The following is a 17414-nucleotide window of genomic DNA, read 5'->3' as shown; positions in this document are numbered from 1 at the left end:
TATTTTGTGATGAATATGCATTTAATATGGTTAGGGGGTATCTGAACATAGAATTATGTAATTAATTGTTAACGGTACACCTGTGTTTATAATTAGGAGAGCGCCCTAGCTTGTAGGGTGCAAAACGGCTACTTCACCCCTCCCATACTTCCCATAATTATTGTCTCCCCTGTTTCTCGCTCAACCTAATTCTTCTTCTACCACCCCTCAGCTATCTTCCCTGTCGCTTTTCCTCTGTCTCTTACCCCTCTCTCCCACAGCAAGCTATATTACGCAGTTTTCTTTAGTCCAAATTGTACGCCTGTAACGGTGCTCGCGCACGCGCAATATCCCCCGAGAATAATCATATTTTGCAAAGATTATGCATTTAAAATGAAGAGGAGCTATCCTAGCATGGATTTATATGATAACATTCTATCAGTAGACATCCCTAAAGACATATAGGAAAAACACCTTACATGTAAGGTGCCCTCTTCATATGCCAGTCAGTAGGCTACGTTAGTGTGTTGATGCATGCGCATTATCTTACCAGAGGAGCTATCCTAGCATGAATTTATTTGATAACATTCTATCAGTAGACATCCCTTAATTAATCCCTTAAGACATGGGGCGAAGACCTTACATGTAAGGTGCCCTCTGCATGTATGCCAGTCAGTACATAATCTGGCTACGTTAGTGTGTTGACTCATGCGCAATATCTTACCAGAGTAGCTATATGTTGTGATGAATATGCATTTAATATGGTTAGGGGGTATCTCAGCATAAAATTATGAAATTAATTGTTAACGGTACACCTGTGTTTATAATTATAGGTAGACTAGCTGCAGTAGTCCTACGTCACATTACGTGCGTTCACTCAAGAGAGATACGATCCGATACTATAGGTGGCGCTAGTAACGGCAACCCCTTGATCAAGTAGTGAGATCCCTACCGCCTCGCGTTTGTCTTCCTTTCTTTCATATAAATTGTTGTTTTGAAACGGTTTTTGTGGATATTCACTCGTAAGTATTTTTAATTTACCTGTGTTCATGAGTCAGTGCCTGGTTAGTTACCATTATTATTTTCTGACGTAATTACAAAATCGTTTGTTCCTAGGCTGTGTATAATTTCAATGATAATACTAGTAATACTAGAATACTAGTATTGTAATAGTAATATAGCTCTAGTAGTAGTACTATAGCCCGCTTACATTAAATGCCAGCGGCAGTTAATGTAACCGGCTATAGTACTAGAGCTAATACTAATAGTAATACTAATATTAATAGGCACGTACTAAACTGTACACTTTTCGTAACTGTACTGTAGGTGCAATGGCTGATACAGAGACCGGGGAGGCAGTTGTAGAAATTAAACAAGAGATCAAGGAGCAATGTGAGGGTTCTAAACCAGAGGCTAAACATTCAGAAAACTATCAAAACCTATTGAATGCAGGACTGGATAAGGAAACCGCAACTGAGGTGGAGAGGATCTGTACTGAAGGTAAATGCGGTATAACAAAAGGCCGTGGCTATTCTTACGACCAGTCGTAAGAATTATTTATGGACTATTCTTACAACATGCAACGCGCATGTGCATAATAGTTAATAGTAATATAATTCTAGTTTAGGGAGTCGACTACACCTACTCCCTAACCCTAACACGAACCCGAACCCTAACCCTAACACAAACTATAAACCGAGGCGATTTCCTTATATAGGTAATACCGGTATATCTTACAAAAACAATATATAGTGTATAACGAAATACGCATCGCATGCGCGTGCGCGTTGCATGTCGTAAGAATAGTCCAAAAATAATTCTTACGACTCGTCGTAAGAATAGCCACTTCCATAACAAAAATTACTAGGCCTACACTACACAGTCTACAGTACAGATAAATATCCAGTAGAATCCTCACCGTGGTCTGGTATTTTATTTATTTTATTTATTTATTTAGGCAATTATCCATCATATACAATACATTGCATACTTTTACAATAAAAATTTGAATTTCATAAAATTGGATAATTACCAAGGATATATACACAAAAAGCATGACTAGCACACTTATTTACATTGTGGTCCTTGTTTTGCTATGCCTTAATTGAATCTAACAATTGTACTACTATCAGAACAAACTAGACTGGTACTGGTAGTGCACTATTTTTATTGTTTTAGTTGTGGGATTTACTATAACTACCACAAAAAGGATCAACTATTTAAGTATTATTGTTCACATTTTTAGCTCACCTTGACATCGTCAAGCTGAGCTATTGCCATGGGTCGTCGTACGTCCGTCCGTCCGTCCGTCCGTCCGTCAACATTTGGCTTCGGTCAACGATAACTCAGGAACCGTTTGACCCACATGTTTGAAATTCGGTGTAGTTGTTACTGCTATGCTCCCATATTAAACGTCCTATTTTGGAGCTCGCCAGTCGACGTACTTTCGAGCCACGGCAATTTTTTGGCAAAAATGGGAATTGCCATTAGTCAGTTCAGGTTCAACGGATTTTGCTCATTTTTGGTATGTGAATGAATAAGGGCTAGGGGTTTTGATATTTAAAAAAAAAAATGCAAATTAGGTAGGGTTTGGCAATTATATAGCATATTATATAGACACAAACAGTGTGGTGTCACACTCGTCTGGTTTGTTTTACAAGATTTCATTGACAATATCTTTAATGCAAAATTGGTATTTCCTCTCCACCCTGCCGATAAAACGTCTATATTAGAGTAAAGTTTTACAAAACATGTCGGAACGCAGCATAACCTATTTATTTCAAACGCCATCGCTACAAAGCGGGTATAGCGCCATCTACGGTCACAAATTGTGATTCATTTTGGTTTATAGATTATTATTGCGATATACAGATGGCAATCATTTCTATAATGTACGTCGATGGTTGCTCAATTAAAACTGACTTCTTCTTACTCACTCATTTGTGTCCTTTTTTGTGGTGAGCTACAGTGTCATTGACACTTTCATTATTCTTTTATGACGAAATTGGATAAAGTGTGTTAAACAGAGAGGAGAGATACCCATTACAAAATTGTAGTATTTCTTGAAATCATTAGTTGCAGTCATTCATTCCTTTAGGTTAATTATGCTTTCAAGTAAGTGTTTACTCCTTCCACTTGGGTTATTTTCATAATCACTGTGCTACAGAATAAGTTCAATTTATAATGCAAAGGCTAAAAGCATCCATAATAATGTTGGAACCTCAGTAATTTCCGAACATGAATGCCTCCTCTATTATCTGCATTAATTTGTGACTTGACTGTTATTTATTCATAGAATTTAGAGTCGTGTGTCTGCTGATTTTTCTTAGGGTTTTTGAAGCATGAAGATCTGGATGAACGGGCATTGGATGCTCTTAAGGATTTTCCACCTGAGGTGGCCGGGCAAGTCCTTAAACAATTTCGTGAGATCAATCTTGAACACGTCACAAATAAAAGTGCATACCTCTGCGGTATGTTGAAAACGTGGCGGACACGTAACAAACTGCAAGGGACCAGTGGTGCTGCGTCAACTCCCAAGGGTCCAGACGAGGCGAAGTTAAAGGTATGTTGTTGGTACTAATATGTAGGGTACTGATGGTACTTGCCACCATTGCAAAATGTGAAAATAAACAAATGTTCTGCTAGCAATTTTCCTATACATTATTCCTATTATATATGACAAATATAATAGGGTTGGTGCCGTCATCTGGTGAAACCCAAAAGCATGTGTAAGCAAGAAAAGCAGAACACTGTGTGCTGTGCAGTTAATGTGCCATGGATAGGAATTCCTCTCCAGTTGTAAATAGCTTTCTCATCTACAGTCTAGGAAATTTTTGTGTTCCTGTATTTAGGCATTCCCAAGTTTTTTTAAGAAATTATGCTATAGCCATTGAAAAGCAAAATTACAACAAACCATCAACGGTGGCGCCACTATAAACTTGTGCATCCAATAACAAAGTTGCGCAACACAACTTTTCGGCTTTAGGCTGCAGGTATGCACTTACCAGCGTAATATACTCTAAGGTTCTAGGGTATAATATCCCTTTAAACGTAATGTGATCATTTATATTTAATGCTATACCTAAAACAAGCCTGGTGACTCGATAAGCCTTGTTCCCTTGCCCTACAGCTCTAGATTCATTATACAGTCTAACCTGTGTTAATAGCAGGCACATCTATAAAATGAGCACCTGTTCATGGCAGTAATGAAAAACCTTCCCACTGAAGAATTTCTCATGTTATACACCTCGTAAAGAGCGAAAAATGCAGACAGCAAGCACTGAATATAGAGAGACGTATACATGTACACAAACAGGCTTACGTGGTATCAGTGCATAGTGGTGGGAAATTTTATCCTCCCAGCCAGCCACAGCTGCTAATTGTTTTCTTTGACCTGGGAAACTCCTTCTTTTCCTAATTCTGCTTTGCTGAATTACAAGAAGTAAATGTCAGTGATGTGCCTGCCACACCTAGCTAGGCGATTTAGGATTTGTACACACATGTATGCCAGGGTGCGAAATTAACCTTCTTTGACAGATTTTGTAATCTGGTAGTTCAGAAGTCTGGTATTCCATGGGTTTTGCCAAAACGAGTGAAATCTGTCAACGTCATATGATAGCATAAGCAACAAACATAATTACATCCATGTTATTGATCAATGTGTGTGATAATAAATATTAGTTTTAAGGATACTCTCCACGTTGTGCATGAAATTTCATCGATTTTTCGTTTTCAACTTTATTCGATGGCTAACACTATGTGCCACCTGTGTACATGTTCATTTCTCCATATAACGGTACATGTGAACCGTCAGAGCGTTTTTGCTTGCCCGCGTACATGTGTAGTAAGCAGCGGCTGACGTCATTATGACGTCAGACGCATGATACAACCAGCATTTCCATGATATTCACTGAGCCAGTATCTATCAACATCAGGAGTAGATAATAGGGAATTCCCTATTATCTACTCCTGATCAACATCAACCCTCCTACAGCTGTACTACTACCCTGATCCAATAAGTATCCCACAAGAGCCTAAAATAGTTCTCACACCTCGCAACGCACCTTACATAAGGCGCGCGTTTGTTGACAGTGACGTCAGGGTTCGCGCCATTTGCATGAATTTGCGTTGGTCACCTCGTAATTTCTCAGAATTTCTCAAGGTGCATGGAACATTTTACCAATTTAGTGGTGTCAGTTAGTCATGGATATGTCGCAGTAAGTACTAACAATAGATATATCACATACGTTCACCCATTTTGCACACAGGCGGTCACTCATTGCGGAAAATAGAAAAACGCTTATTTCTCCGTTTCGATTTCTGACATAGTAGCCGATGTATAAATGGATATTTCTCTGTGATTACAACTCGGATTAATTTAATTTTACACTCGTTTTAATGGTAACATATTGTGGTAAAGAAGTGCGTCAGGGTTTGTTATTAAGTGCCGTACTTTATTAGTTATGCCTCTTTATTCGCTAAAATTTTCCATTTTAACACACGACTTGATTTTTAAGCAGTTTTTCCTAGTTTTCTCAGTAAATATGAAAATTAAAGAAAAATCCTGACGCACTATTTTGGTCCATATTGTGCTTAACATGTGGCAAAAATATTGTATTCTCACTCTTTCTGGTAGTTGAGAAATATCCAAAATACCATTTTTACATAAAAATTCAAAATTTGTGTGGTAACATAATTAGGTGCTGGAAATTTCATAAAATTTTTGGTCTTGAGCATAGAGATATATCTCCTCTATAAAGAAAACAAGTGATTGATTCGATTCATTCGCCAATAAACGTTTAATCTTCACTAGAGCAATACCCGTGCACAACGTGGAGAGTATCCTTAAGTATATTTAGTAATTGGTGGTTTCATTCATTAAAAATGAAGTCATAACAACTTGCAGGAAAGAGGAATAATTTAAATTATCAGTGTATTCAACCATGTTATTCAAAAATTGAAAGTGCCAAACTAATTTGACGCTGACAGCGAACCCTGCACGGCATGTTTATTATGCTCTGTTTAGGAACGTTAACTATACCAGGGGTGTTGCTAAACATTGTTTTTAAAGTACTAGGCATATGAGTAGGAGTGTCAGAAGAGATAAGATGAATCCCTAAGGGGCTTACGTTAGGCAGCCACAACCATTAATTTTGCAAGCTACCTATTTCCTGATTCGGTTGGGCTGTAAAGATGGTTGATACCAGAATGATCCTACAAAGTACAAATACGGTATTAACTAAAGGTTACAAGAGGCTTTCCTCAAGCTCATTTGCCATGGTTGTGGTTAGCTTTGCTGAGCTAGCATGCTGCAGTAGCAGTAATAATATGGTTGCTCTCTATTTCTAGGAAATTCTGGATAGAACAGGGTATACACTTGATGTCACCACAGGGCAGAGAAAGTATGGTGGCCCACCTCCTGACTGGGATGCTTCAGAACCACAGCCAGGTGCAGGTTGTGAGGTTCGTTTAACTCATAGTCGAATTTTTTTTGCACTTAGAAAAATGAACAGTTAGTACAATTGAAGCATTCATACACATGGATTCTACATGTAATGTTAAAAAAATCACAATTTAAAAAATACTGTGATATCACAGTTATTCTGTGTATGTGGTTGGCATATGGTCACGCAATGTGTGTAATCTTTAAATTTTTTTTCATTACACAGATTTACCTTTTAAAAGTAAGAACATTGTGAAGATCACAATGATTTTTTTTTTACAATTGTTTTTTTTGCGACAGGTCTTCTGTGGGAAAGTTCCCAAAGATATCTTTGAAGATGAATTGATACCTTTGTTTGAAAAGTGTGGAAGAGTTTGGGACTTGCGATTAATGATGGATCCAATGACAGGTCTCAACAGAGGATATGCGTTTGTTACATTTTGTGAAAAAGAGGGAGCTCAAGCCGCTGTAAAGCAGGTAAGTTTGACCAATTTTGCGTCATTTGACAATTAATATTTTTACAATAAAACAAGTAATTCATGATTAGAGAAATTAATGTTAGTATGTATTTGTAATGCTTTAAATGAAAAAAACTCAGTGGAAAAACTGTCAGTAAAAACAAATATTTTTGATTTTTAAACTATTAAAATGCAGATCTTATATTCATTCCAGTAAAGTGTGTCCACAAAGGTTTGTGGCAAGGTTTCATTATTTTATTTCTACTTAAGCTAGTGCGAGCATTTTTTGGTTGCTGTGAATGCAGGAAATTGCAATATTTCACCCAATTCTTTGATAGAACATTCTAGGAGACACCCATGCAGACCCTTCCCCAGCTAAGGATCATGTATAAAAGTTTCAAATCAGTAATATGATATGAAGTGACCTGTAGGGTTTTATTGTTTTATATGTACAAACTAGTGTTCTTTAGCAGTATATTGCTTACTTAGAATGCAGACGTTTATTGCCTAATGAATTAAATCAAACCCTGACTCACTTTTCTAATTTTTCATGTCTAATGACCAATATAAGTGGGACGTCACGTTGGCAAAATTCCTGTGAGAAACGGTTATAAAGTGTAGATAATAGTTAATCTAAATTTATTCATGTTCTACTACACACTATTTTCATCATTTGGCTTCTACTGTTCTAGTGAATTTGATATACTTTCAGGCTGACAACTTTGAGATAAAAAAGGGCAAGCGTTTGAAAGTCAACATGTCCACACCAAACCTTCGACTTTTTGTCGGCAATATCCCAAAGAACAAGAGTAAAGATGAGATTCTAGCTGAATTTGCTAAAATTACAAGTAAGTATACATCATTTAGAAGTACTCATGTCACAAGTATTTTAAACTTAGGTAGCTGTAAAATCAGGCAAGGCCAGGTTTACTTTTGCTTGTGATTTGTACAACGGTACATGAATATGTATCAGAAATATGACAAAATGCGATGTCATGAAAGACATAATGATGTAGCTTGAGAAAGAGCACATACGGAAAATTGTAATATTAATAAACTCATGGTGTCATGATTGATAGCATCATGTGATAACAGCATACAGAATAATTGATTGTCTATACATGTGCCATGTGTGTGTGTGTGTGTGTGTGTGTGTGTGTGTGTGTGTATTGTTGTAGGATTACATTCCATGCATGTTAATGTGAGGAGATTAGTGATTGGTAAGGGACTCATTCGTGTTGTGATATTGCATGTAATCTTTTTGTTAAGTATGGTGAATACCCTTTGCAAAGTTTACTTTTTCTTTTCTTTCAGCCATCATTCCTAATATTATTGTTTACTGTATGCATAAGTTATGGTTTGTTGTTGTTGATGTTGCTGTTCTTTGTGTTGTCTAGTAACTAAATTTGTTATTGAGATATTCTAAAATATCTAATTAATACGGGCACTCCTGTATTTCAGCGGGTCTACAAGATGTCATTGTCTACAGCACTCCAGATGAAAAGAAAAAGAACAGAGGATTTTGCTTCCTGGAATATGATTCGCACAAGTCGGCTTCTCTTGCCAAGCGACGTTTGAGCTCAGGAAGGACAAAGGTACACACGCAGGTCTCGCCTCGGATGGTGGGACTCAACTGTGTTGTTTACTATATTTAACTATTTAGTTCGGTCAATAAGTTATCACAATAACTACGTAGGTGTAGCTTGTGGATAGTGCCTTAATCTGATTATATCAAGAATTTTATGAAGTATGTACATGTAAAATTTTTGTACAGTTTTTTCCAAATACAATCATTAAATGCACAATACCCCAAACTCTTAGATGATGGGGTTGCTTTTAAACTATTTAAGGGTACACAACTGCATTTTATTTATTGTGCACAACAGAACTACGAGTTATGTATAGGTCAAACTTTGTTTGTTTACGTTAAAAATATTGGCATTCTGGGAAATATAATATAATAAATATTGGCAATTTAACCAATAATAGTAAACAAAACCTCTGTTTATATTTTAAAACAGTGGTACTATTTATGACGAAATTGTTACTTTAAATCATAGGATGTGCCATGGAAACTTTGATGTATTAATTTAGGGTAACTACCACATAATGGTAATCATACTTTAGTAGTATATAAGTAACATTGTTTTTCCTGATTTCACATGAGAGCAGGATGCATGTGTATATATGTTTTACATGTTCTAACCTAGTTATTTAAATGAAAGGTGTGGAACTGCGACATTATAGTAGACTGGGCTGACCCACAGGAAGAACCAGATGAGGATACTATGTCTAAGGTAGTTATTGGGTTAGACTAATAATAATGTGCAAAGCTTGAACATTGATATATTTCTATACTATCACTACGTTTATCTGTCAAAACTGCATAGAAATGTGTTTAGAATGTTGTGATATCTTTACGCAATGTTCAATTTCACATTTTCCCAGTTGTTCTCATATTTCTTGACCGTTCTGATTCTTGCCAGTACTCTTTGCTTAACACCAAGTGTATACAGTAAGGTTAACATGTCTTAAAAGAATCAACGTATCATTCTTTTCATGAATATGTGCGTGGAAATCTGCATTGGAAATTAAGATTTGTTTATATATGTGAACATCAAGAGCACGTGATTCTCGCATCTCATGAACTTCCATCGACCTTACAGACCCAGTCTTGCACAACTTAAGTCACATAAACAGATGCACATGTTTTGTAGCAGCATTTTCGTATTTCATTTCTCAAATCTCAGCATGCAGGTGCAAGTTTTCTGCTCATTTGCTGTTTTATAGCCTGTAACTGCAAAAAATTATATTGATTTTTATGCTAAGAGTATTCAGCAATATGTCACCTGTAGGAGAGACCTAATTGGTACACATGTATTAATTTTGTGATTTATTTGAAAGATCGTAAAGAACATATATAGCATGGCCCGTGTTTAAAATTGGAATAATTTGCCCTACTCCACTTAAAAACAGTTTTCAAATCATTGTCATCATAATTTTGAAGGGAAATTAAATGTGTAAATATAATATAACGTGATAAATATATACTGGCCCCAGTCATTCTCTGTTACAATAGGTGCTTTCCTCTACTGAGTAATACTATAGCTAACTTGGATATATCATATTTAGTAGAAGTCCATTTTACAATGCTTCTACCAGCTATCTTGTTTTTAGCATTGAATGTGTTAAATTGCAGTCTTGTAAATTTATGGGCACATACCATATTGAGTATTTTGATTGTATATCTCTGTTTACATACTCTGTTTAGGTGAAGGTGCTTTACGTAAGGAATTTGAAATCCGAAGTTTCAGAGGAGAAACTTAAAGATCTCTTTGAGCCTTATGGCAAGATAGAGCGAGTGAAGAAGTTAAAGGATTATGGTTTCGTTCACTTCGAAAATAGAGAAGACTGCATCAAGGTAATGTGACACATTTATTTAAACATCTAGTTTTTAGCTCATCTGACATAGTCAGATGCAGCTTGTAGAATCGCATGAGCGTGCGTCTGTCCGGCCGTGCGTGCATCCGTCAACAGTTGGGCACAAATCTAAACGGCTCGACGTACGGTCACGATATTCGGGACGTGGGGGGGTAATCCGAAAGCGAGTTGGGATGTCGAAGCTGGGGGTCAAAGGTCAAGAGGTGTAAAAGAAGTGGGGAACATTCATTCCCTCCTTAACTTAAGGTATAAGGAGGAAATGCAGAATTGCGGCACAAATCTAAATGGCTCGACCTAAGCTCGTGATAGTCGGTGTATAGCATCATGGTAGGAAAAGCCATCACTGTGCCGAAATTGGAGGTCACAGGTCAAAGGTCAATGGGGCACAGGGCAGATTTTAGACAGTTTCTGAGGACATGGTCTGACGGAGCAATTGAAAAACGTTTTTGTTTCAGCGGTGACCTACCATTTTTATGGCTTTATTGAAAGGACCATAAAATTAAAATGTACTTTCCGCTGACATGCGAAGAGTAAGTGTCGGATAACTTTTTGACCCTCAAGAGGAGGGTTAAACATGGATTTGTTTACTGTTAACAAAGGACTGAACTGCTTTTGCTATTGTGGATGTGAGGCTACAGTTGCACAGTTCAATTGCAAAGGCAAATGTTTGTTGAACATATTATCTCCTTAAATCATATTATTTTCTAAAGCAGTCTGTACTAGCACCCTGAGTGGCACCCTGTATTAGCACACTGTAATGAACCCTGAATGCTCGCGTGGGTAGGCAAAAACATGGGAGCAGTCCATTACGCATGCATGGGGGTGAACTGGCACTATTCTAATCATAATTATTGCCTGGCAACCTGCAATGCAGATGTGTTAACTCACAGCTGAGCGAAATTCTCGCCTGCCTGAATATACTTGGATTTCAGCAACTCAATGGAGTGAGGTTATCACACACGAAGGGTGATGCCATCTTTGATTTTTGATGACAATTGCACGCGCCATCTCGCGGCAACTGCTTTTGCTATTAGAGCTCCACCCGTCCCCTCCCCCCCACCACCACTACGCTCGCGCTCGACGCATATCAATGATAACATGTTAATATAGCGTAGTCATTAAAGTTACACAGCTGTATCTTTATTACTGTACTACCGGTATAGCAAAGCCTAGCTATCATAGATTTGAGATCTGTATTAGTAGTATCCTAGATATATGCTCTGAGCGCGAACGCGGTGGCGGGGGGGGCGCACTTGATTCGGTTGCCAGTGAGTTTATCAGAAGAATACCCGGCTACAGTACACGTCAGTTGAGCGCTGTCGCTCTGCGGCACTTGTTTGTGAATGTTTTCTGATGTAAGTTGACTGCTTTACCCTTAGAGCTACAACAATTTGAGTGTATAAACGTTATTATGTGCAGGCCTTACATGAGTTGAATAATAAAGATCTGGAGGGTGCAGCAATGGAGATTTGCTTAGCAAAGCCACCAGCAGACAAGAAAAAGAAAGAGCAGCGCCAAATGGAGCACCAGCGACGACTCGTGGTGATGAGAGGTGGAGGGTGAGTGTCATTGGTCATGACAGTTAAGTAGAGATTGTATAAAGAACAGTAGTCTTTACTGTGCCTCTGCATGTCTATTGTGTAGTGGCACACCTGCATTTATTTACATGTACATGTTTACATATAATACAGATTAGTCTGGATTACTGTACCATTACATTGTTGCAGTGTGTGTGCGTGCGTGCGTGTGTGTGCTCAGTCACTCAGTCGCTGCCTGGTTTGTATGCACATTTTGAGGGGGCAAAATTGAGTGATATAGTGGACGAGCAGAAAACACCCCGTGTCTGAGCTCTAACAAAAAACCCCAATGTTACTACTTAGCATCTATATCAATGTATATTGTATTACTCTTATTGTTGCAAAATTGTTTTTCTGCAGGGGTTTCGATGATTATTACTATGCTGGCCCCCCAGCGATGCGTGGAGGACCAATGGGTCACCGTGGAGGACGCGGTGGGAGAATGCCACCACCACGTAAGGAAATTCTTATCATCCATAAAACATTGTCTGTAATATGCTATGCTCGTTCTGAATGTTACAGAATAGCAAGATTTTTTTTACGGTGACATTCCATAGTCTTGACTATCCACATGCAATACACCTGAATGGCAAAATAGAAAAGCCACTTAACTTTATCATCAGTGTAAACATGCGTCACATTATTTATTTGTTACGGTAAAAAAATCCTCAAATGTATGAGCCAAGAATGAGGGATGGATATAGCGAAGTATTCTGCGAGGGTTGGGGAGGGAGTCACCAGAGATCCACATGTTGATGAAATACATGCAGAGATTGGAAGCCCACGTGATACCAGTAGTTTGCTTGCACTGGTTATAAGAATATTGACAACCTATCACTGTACTTCACTGGTTTAATCATCTGCTACCTTTATTAATAACTGCTTATAAAGCACAAGTGTAGTCCACCTACATTATATATTTCAATTACAAAGTATTCACATGTAACAATTAGCACTACACAATTCATGGCAATTTAATAGATTAGCTTGCCTGTGTCATTTATTTCAGTAGCCACTAGATTTGAATTTCAGTAATATCAGGGCAGAGTCCCGCAGACATGCATCTGTTTAAAACGATGTTGTCTAAAAAAAATTATATAATGGCAATTTTAGGAGAAAGTATGGCTTACATAGTTTGCTACAGTAAGTGACACAGTGGAAATACAATTTCATGTAATTCAATAATTGAAGTCCGCTTCAGAAGTCTTTAAGTAGTTTTCTGTAATTTCAGCATATTTTGATGACTACTATGAGTATCCAGGCGGATATAACGATACCTACTATGATGATTACTATGGTGGCTACGATGATTATGAATACGGAGGCGGCGGCGGCGGCGGCGGCGGCGGCGGCGGCGGCGGCGGTTATGGACATGGAGGTGGCTACCCACCACGTAGAGGTCCTCGTGGTAGAGGCGCAATGGATCGGGTTTGTACCTAGTTCATTTGCTCTCTGACTTTGTGTTTACAGAGAAACGCCTGTGTAAAAATATCTTTCTTCGTACTTTCTACTACTCGGCAGCTGTCGTAATTCAGTATGTCTCGACTCGAAACTAAAAATTAATACATACACGTAACTGTCGAATTACTTCGTAGTTACACTCCTGAAAATTATCTTGGATTTGAATAGCATGTAAATAATGTAAATAATTGAGATCAAGGGGTTTAGGTTTTAAGTAAAGTAGTACTCTCTATTATTCCAGTGAAACTTACAGTATGTACGCAAGGGTAAATTTATACATTGCAAGGCGAATATCGCCTTTGGTGAAATTGGAGGTTTTACGGCACCACAATTTATACATTGTTTGTCTGTTGTTTGCCGTGCAGGGGCGTGGTCGCGGGGCTCCGCGCGGTCGCTCCATGCCTCCTCTGCACCTGCCAGGTCGCGGTGCTCCGCGCGGCATGATGCGGGGCGGTGGCTCGGGTATGCGCGCCGCCCCGCGCGCTCGAGGTGCGACGATGAGGGGCGGCCGAGGCATGCGCGGGGCCGCCGCTGGCGCCGCGAACGGCAAGCGAAAGTTTGATGGCGGACACCAGGGGCAGGACAGCAAACGCCGCTTCCTGAACAAAGGCCAGTCGTGGGGCACGGCTCCAATCGCCCAGCAGCCGCTGAGTCAATCCGGGGGTGGCTACAACGGGGGCAGCGGTCAGCGGTGGTACGAGGACAGCTACGGCGGTCAGTGGTAAAGACCTGAATCCATGGATCCCTACTCCATATGGTGCGTAGCACGGTGAGGGTGGTTCCTAGCAGAGTTACAAGCCATTATCTGCCCTCTAATTGTAAATATCTCATATGATCCAACTTACATACAAATATAAGTGTTTTGTGTTTTGTCATGATTAAAACTCTCCAGTCACGTGTAGGCACCTTTCTTTTTTCAAGGTAGTCATTATTTTGTTTGTAATTAGTAAGCTGCTCAATCCGACAAGTACTTGCATTTTTTTAGCATAAGAGTTGCTTACAGTTCCCTTAGTGTTTGTTCTTATGACTATGTCATAAAAAGTATGACCTGTTAATGGTAAAAGTGACTGCTAAGCAAGTCAAGTCAAGTATGTCACTTTTACCATGCAGAAATGACCATGTAGATTAAATATAAAGTTGTATACTAGTAATTACTACGTATTATTAGCTCACCTGCTTGCGATTATGCCATGCTTTTATGAGTAATTCTTGAGCAATTTTTAGTTTAGATCTTTCTTAGACAGGAAAACATTTAAAGCAACCTGTATTTTGTGGTTTTGGTGATACTCTTGGGTTGTGTCTGCAAGACTGAAATTAAGTCATTCTAGTGGTGAATATGGAGGAAACTTGGTTATTGCAGGGCTATTGCTATTCTTAAAACTACCATTTCAATATTATTGATATTGCTAATCACAATTATAATTCTATTGCAATAGTATTACTCAAGTATCAAACCGAGTTGATAACTTAATATATGTATAAAACTTTAAAAATAGTAATTGCTTTCTGAATAGTATTGCATTTAAGTGGATGTAGCAAGGTATTCATAAAATTAGTAAGCCCAAACGATATGAGCTAACTAATGTAACAGTTAAATATAAACCTTTTTTGTTCATTTTTCACTACACGTTTGTCATGGAATGTGGGCAACAGCTAAATAGAAAACGGCAGTTGTCATCTATATTTCAAATTCATTATTAGCTAATTGATATTTGACGTCTATTATCACATTGTATCTATAAGTTGATGTATCGTTGCACTGCTACATAAGTTCACTCAAAATACAAAATTCACCCAATTATCACTGGAATTTTGCAGAACTATTTCGTACAGTTGCAATGTCTGTTCCAAATCCTAACAGTGTTGTAGTGTATCAGTATCACAACTAATTGCATTGTATCCACCATATTTCAACTATCTGATATAATTATAACATACAATCTTATTGCCAAAGCAGTAGTATTGAATTAAGCTAAATATTTAATTACTAAATTGCACGTGACGTGTCATAATAAAACGTAATAGACCCACCTGCAGTATTAGAAAAGCTTCGTTTATATCAAAAATCACAACGTTTGCCCTTTGTAGCAAGAAAACCTATATAATGTTGACTGAGAAACTTGTTTTTGTAATTTGTTGTAAACGTTGCTTCAGTCTTTTTAATACAATAGGAAACTGTGCATTGATTACTTGGTACAAGTTGCATTATTTTGTGACTGGGGAAATGAAAAAAATCAGGTAAAAATTGTAGATATGTATTTCCACAATTATTATAGTCAACGAGATTTTATGTAATCGACTTGATTTGGAAGAACGTTTTGCTGAGCTTAACTGATTAATTACTGATCATTTTAATCAAATATATTAGCTTGTGCATTTCCATCCACGAATTATATGTTAAATGATAGTTAATAACATCATTCTTAACTTCCTTGTTGTAATCTGCAAGCACACAAATTCATCTATAGCAACTTTAATGATTAATCATTCCCTCACGGTTTTTTGTACTCTCCTTAAATTTTAAATTTCCTAATTGCCAATGTGTCATTATTCTTTGTTTATTATGTAATTAGTGCACTTACTTTGCTACGTCCATTAGTTTTGAAGTCTACACATAATTCAGTATTTCATTAAAGTAATAGTAGAATCTACTTATAATTTAGATCCTATCGTGTCAATTTGTTGGCAATAGATTTAATTAATGTGGTATAATAGCTTAATTGATAATGTCCTGCTAATGGTGCACGAAGGGTCGTTGTCGTATAATGGCATATAATATGTACCCGAGGTAACTATCTGATATGGTTAGGGTTAGGCGACATACTCGCCGACACCTCGGGTACTACATATACGACAACGACCCCTTCAGCGCTAATGGTGGCAGAAAAATTGATCTTAACCCCAATTTTTTATCGATGTGTAAAACAGGTCAAAAATTTTACAGTCATTCACACCAGATAACAATAATGACAAAGAATGACTGATAAACGTATTAAACTTGTTCCTTTAATGCATGATTCTGTTTTATTTCAATACATTCTCGAACCATTTATTCTGAGGTGTATCATCTACATGTGGGAAATCTGTTGCAATTAGCACCCCAGCTGCCGCTGAGTCAATCCGGGGGTGGCTACAACGGGGGCAGCGGTCAGCGGTGGTACGAGGACAGCTACGGCGGTCAGTGGTAAAGACCTGAATCCATGGATCCCTACTCCATATGGTGCGTAGCACGGTATGGGTGCATCCTAACAAAGCTGAAAGGTCAAATTAAGTCCCCACTAATTGTAAATATCTCATCAGCAAGTGGTCCTAGTTGTTTCTTTATGTTTAAGAATCGTGTCAAACCATGTTTGTTGTTCTGTGCAGATCTTACAGTCCAACGCTTAAGGGCCGGACACACTAGGCGATTTTAATGTGATCTAATAGGGCGACTTTATTGCCCGATTCTATCACGCGAGTCGAGTGGACACATCACGCGATTTAGTCGCACGACTGAAATAATCGCCCGATAATATCAAAACGTTTTGATCGATGCGATTGAATCGGGCGACTAAATCGGCGGCGACTGACTGGACACATTAGGCGATTTTCACCGGCGATTGAGTCGCGCGATAAAATCGCCTAGTGTGTCCGGCCCTTTAGGAGTGTGCTACTGTTTTACTGGTATTGATCTTGCTAGTACAGTCTGACTCATAAAACTTAGCTGCAGTACTCTTCGTGTTTGTTAGCAAAGTTGTGGTAATGCAGATGCATTGAAATTGCGACTGTTTAAAACCTATTTAAATGACAATAGTGGCATTTTATTGTGTGAAACTACTTTTAAATGTGAGTCACCAGGTTTGTGTAATCATCTGTTTTAATTTCGTAAATATCTAACTGTGGAGTTAGCCATTATTGTCATGATTAGTTGTGTTCTGGCTGTCGGTTTTGTCAATTTCGCTATTGCCATTTTCATTCAAAAATCTCAAGTGAGAAGTGGTGAAATAAAAATATTCACTTCTTGTTTCGGTCAAACCATATTGTGTCCAGAAATGAAATTCAAATAAAAATTTCCAC

General features: G+C 38.1%; 1 protein-coding gene across 3 annotated transcripts; it reads left to right on the top strand.

Moving 5' to 3' along the window:
• Window positions 1-890: 890 nt before the first annotated feature.
• On the top strand, window positions 891-16886 carry LOC106809414 (heterogeneous nuclear ribonucleoprotein R-like). 3 transcript variants are annotated; one of them, XM_014812486.1, is made up of 14 exons: window positions 891-1001; window positions 1306-1479; window positions 3309-3541; window positions 6328-6441; window positions 6722-6898; window positions 7592-7727; window positions 8341-8474; window positions 9105-9176; window positions 10151-10300; window positions 11740-11879; window positions 12258-12352; window positions 13129-13325; window positions 13724-14052; window positions 16516-16886. In XM_014812486.1, exons 2-14 carry the CDS (start codon window positions 1311-1313, stop codon window positions 16544-16546), a joined length of 1977 nt encoding a protein of 658 aa, XP_014667972.1. In that variant the 5' UTR covers window positions 891-1001; window positions 1306-1310; the 3' UTR covers window positions 16547-16886. The 3 variants fall into 3 exon arrangements, with proteins under 3 accessions (XP_014667972.1, XP_014667970.1, XP_014667969.1); XM_014812484.1 differs by having other exon boundaries at window positions 13724-14115; window positions 16455-16886; XM_014812483.1 differs by lacking the exon at window positions 16516-16886 and having other exon boundaries at window positions 13724-16372.
• Window positions 16887-17414: the final 528 nt, after the last annotated feature.

Source organism: Priapulus caudatus, unplaced genomic scaffold, assembly GCF_000485595.1.
Source record: "Priapulus caudatus unplaced genomic scaffold, Priapulus_caudatus-5.0.1 Scaffold352, whole genome shotgun sequence".
Classification (NCBI taxonomy): domain Eukaryota; kingdom Metazoa; phylum Priapulida; class Priapulimorpha; order Priapulimorphida; family Priapulidae; genus Priapulus; species Priapulus caudatus.
This window is presented reverse-complemented; position numbering and strand designations above follow the sequence as displayed.

Coding starts and splice junctions, on each gene's coding strand:
- LOC106809414 (XM_014812486.1), top strand. CDS start 1,311: ATGGCTGATACAGAGACCGGGGAGGCAGTTGTAGAAATTAAACAAGAG. Junction 6,442..6,721: donor AGCCAGGTGCAGGTTGTGAG/GTTCGTTTAACT, acceptor TTTTTGCGACAG/GTCTTCTGTGGGAAAGTTCC. Junction 13,326..13,723: donor GTAGAGGCGCAATGGATCGG/GTTTGTACCTAG, acceptor TTTGCCGTGCAG/GGGCGTGGTCGCGGGGCTCC.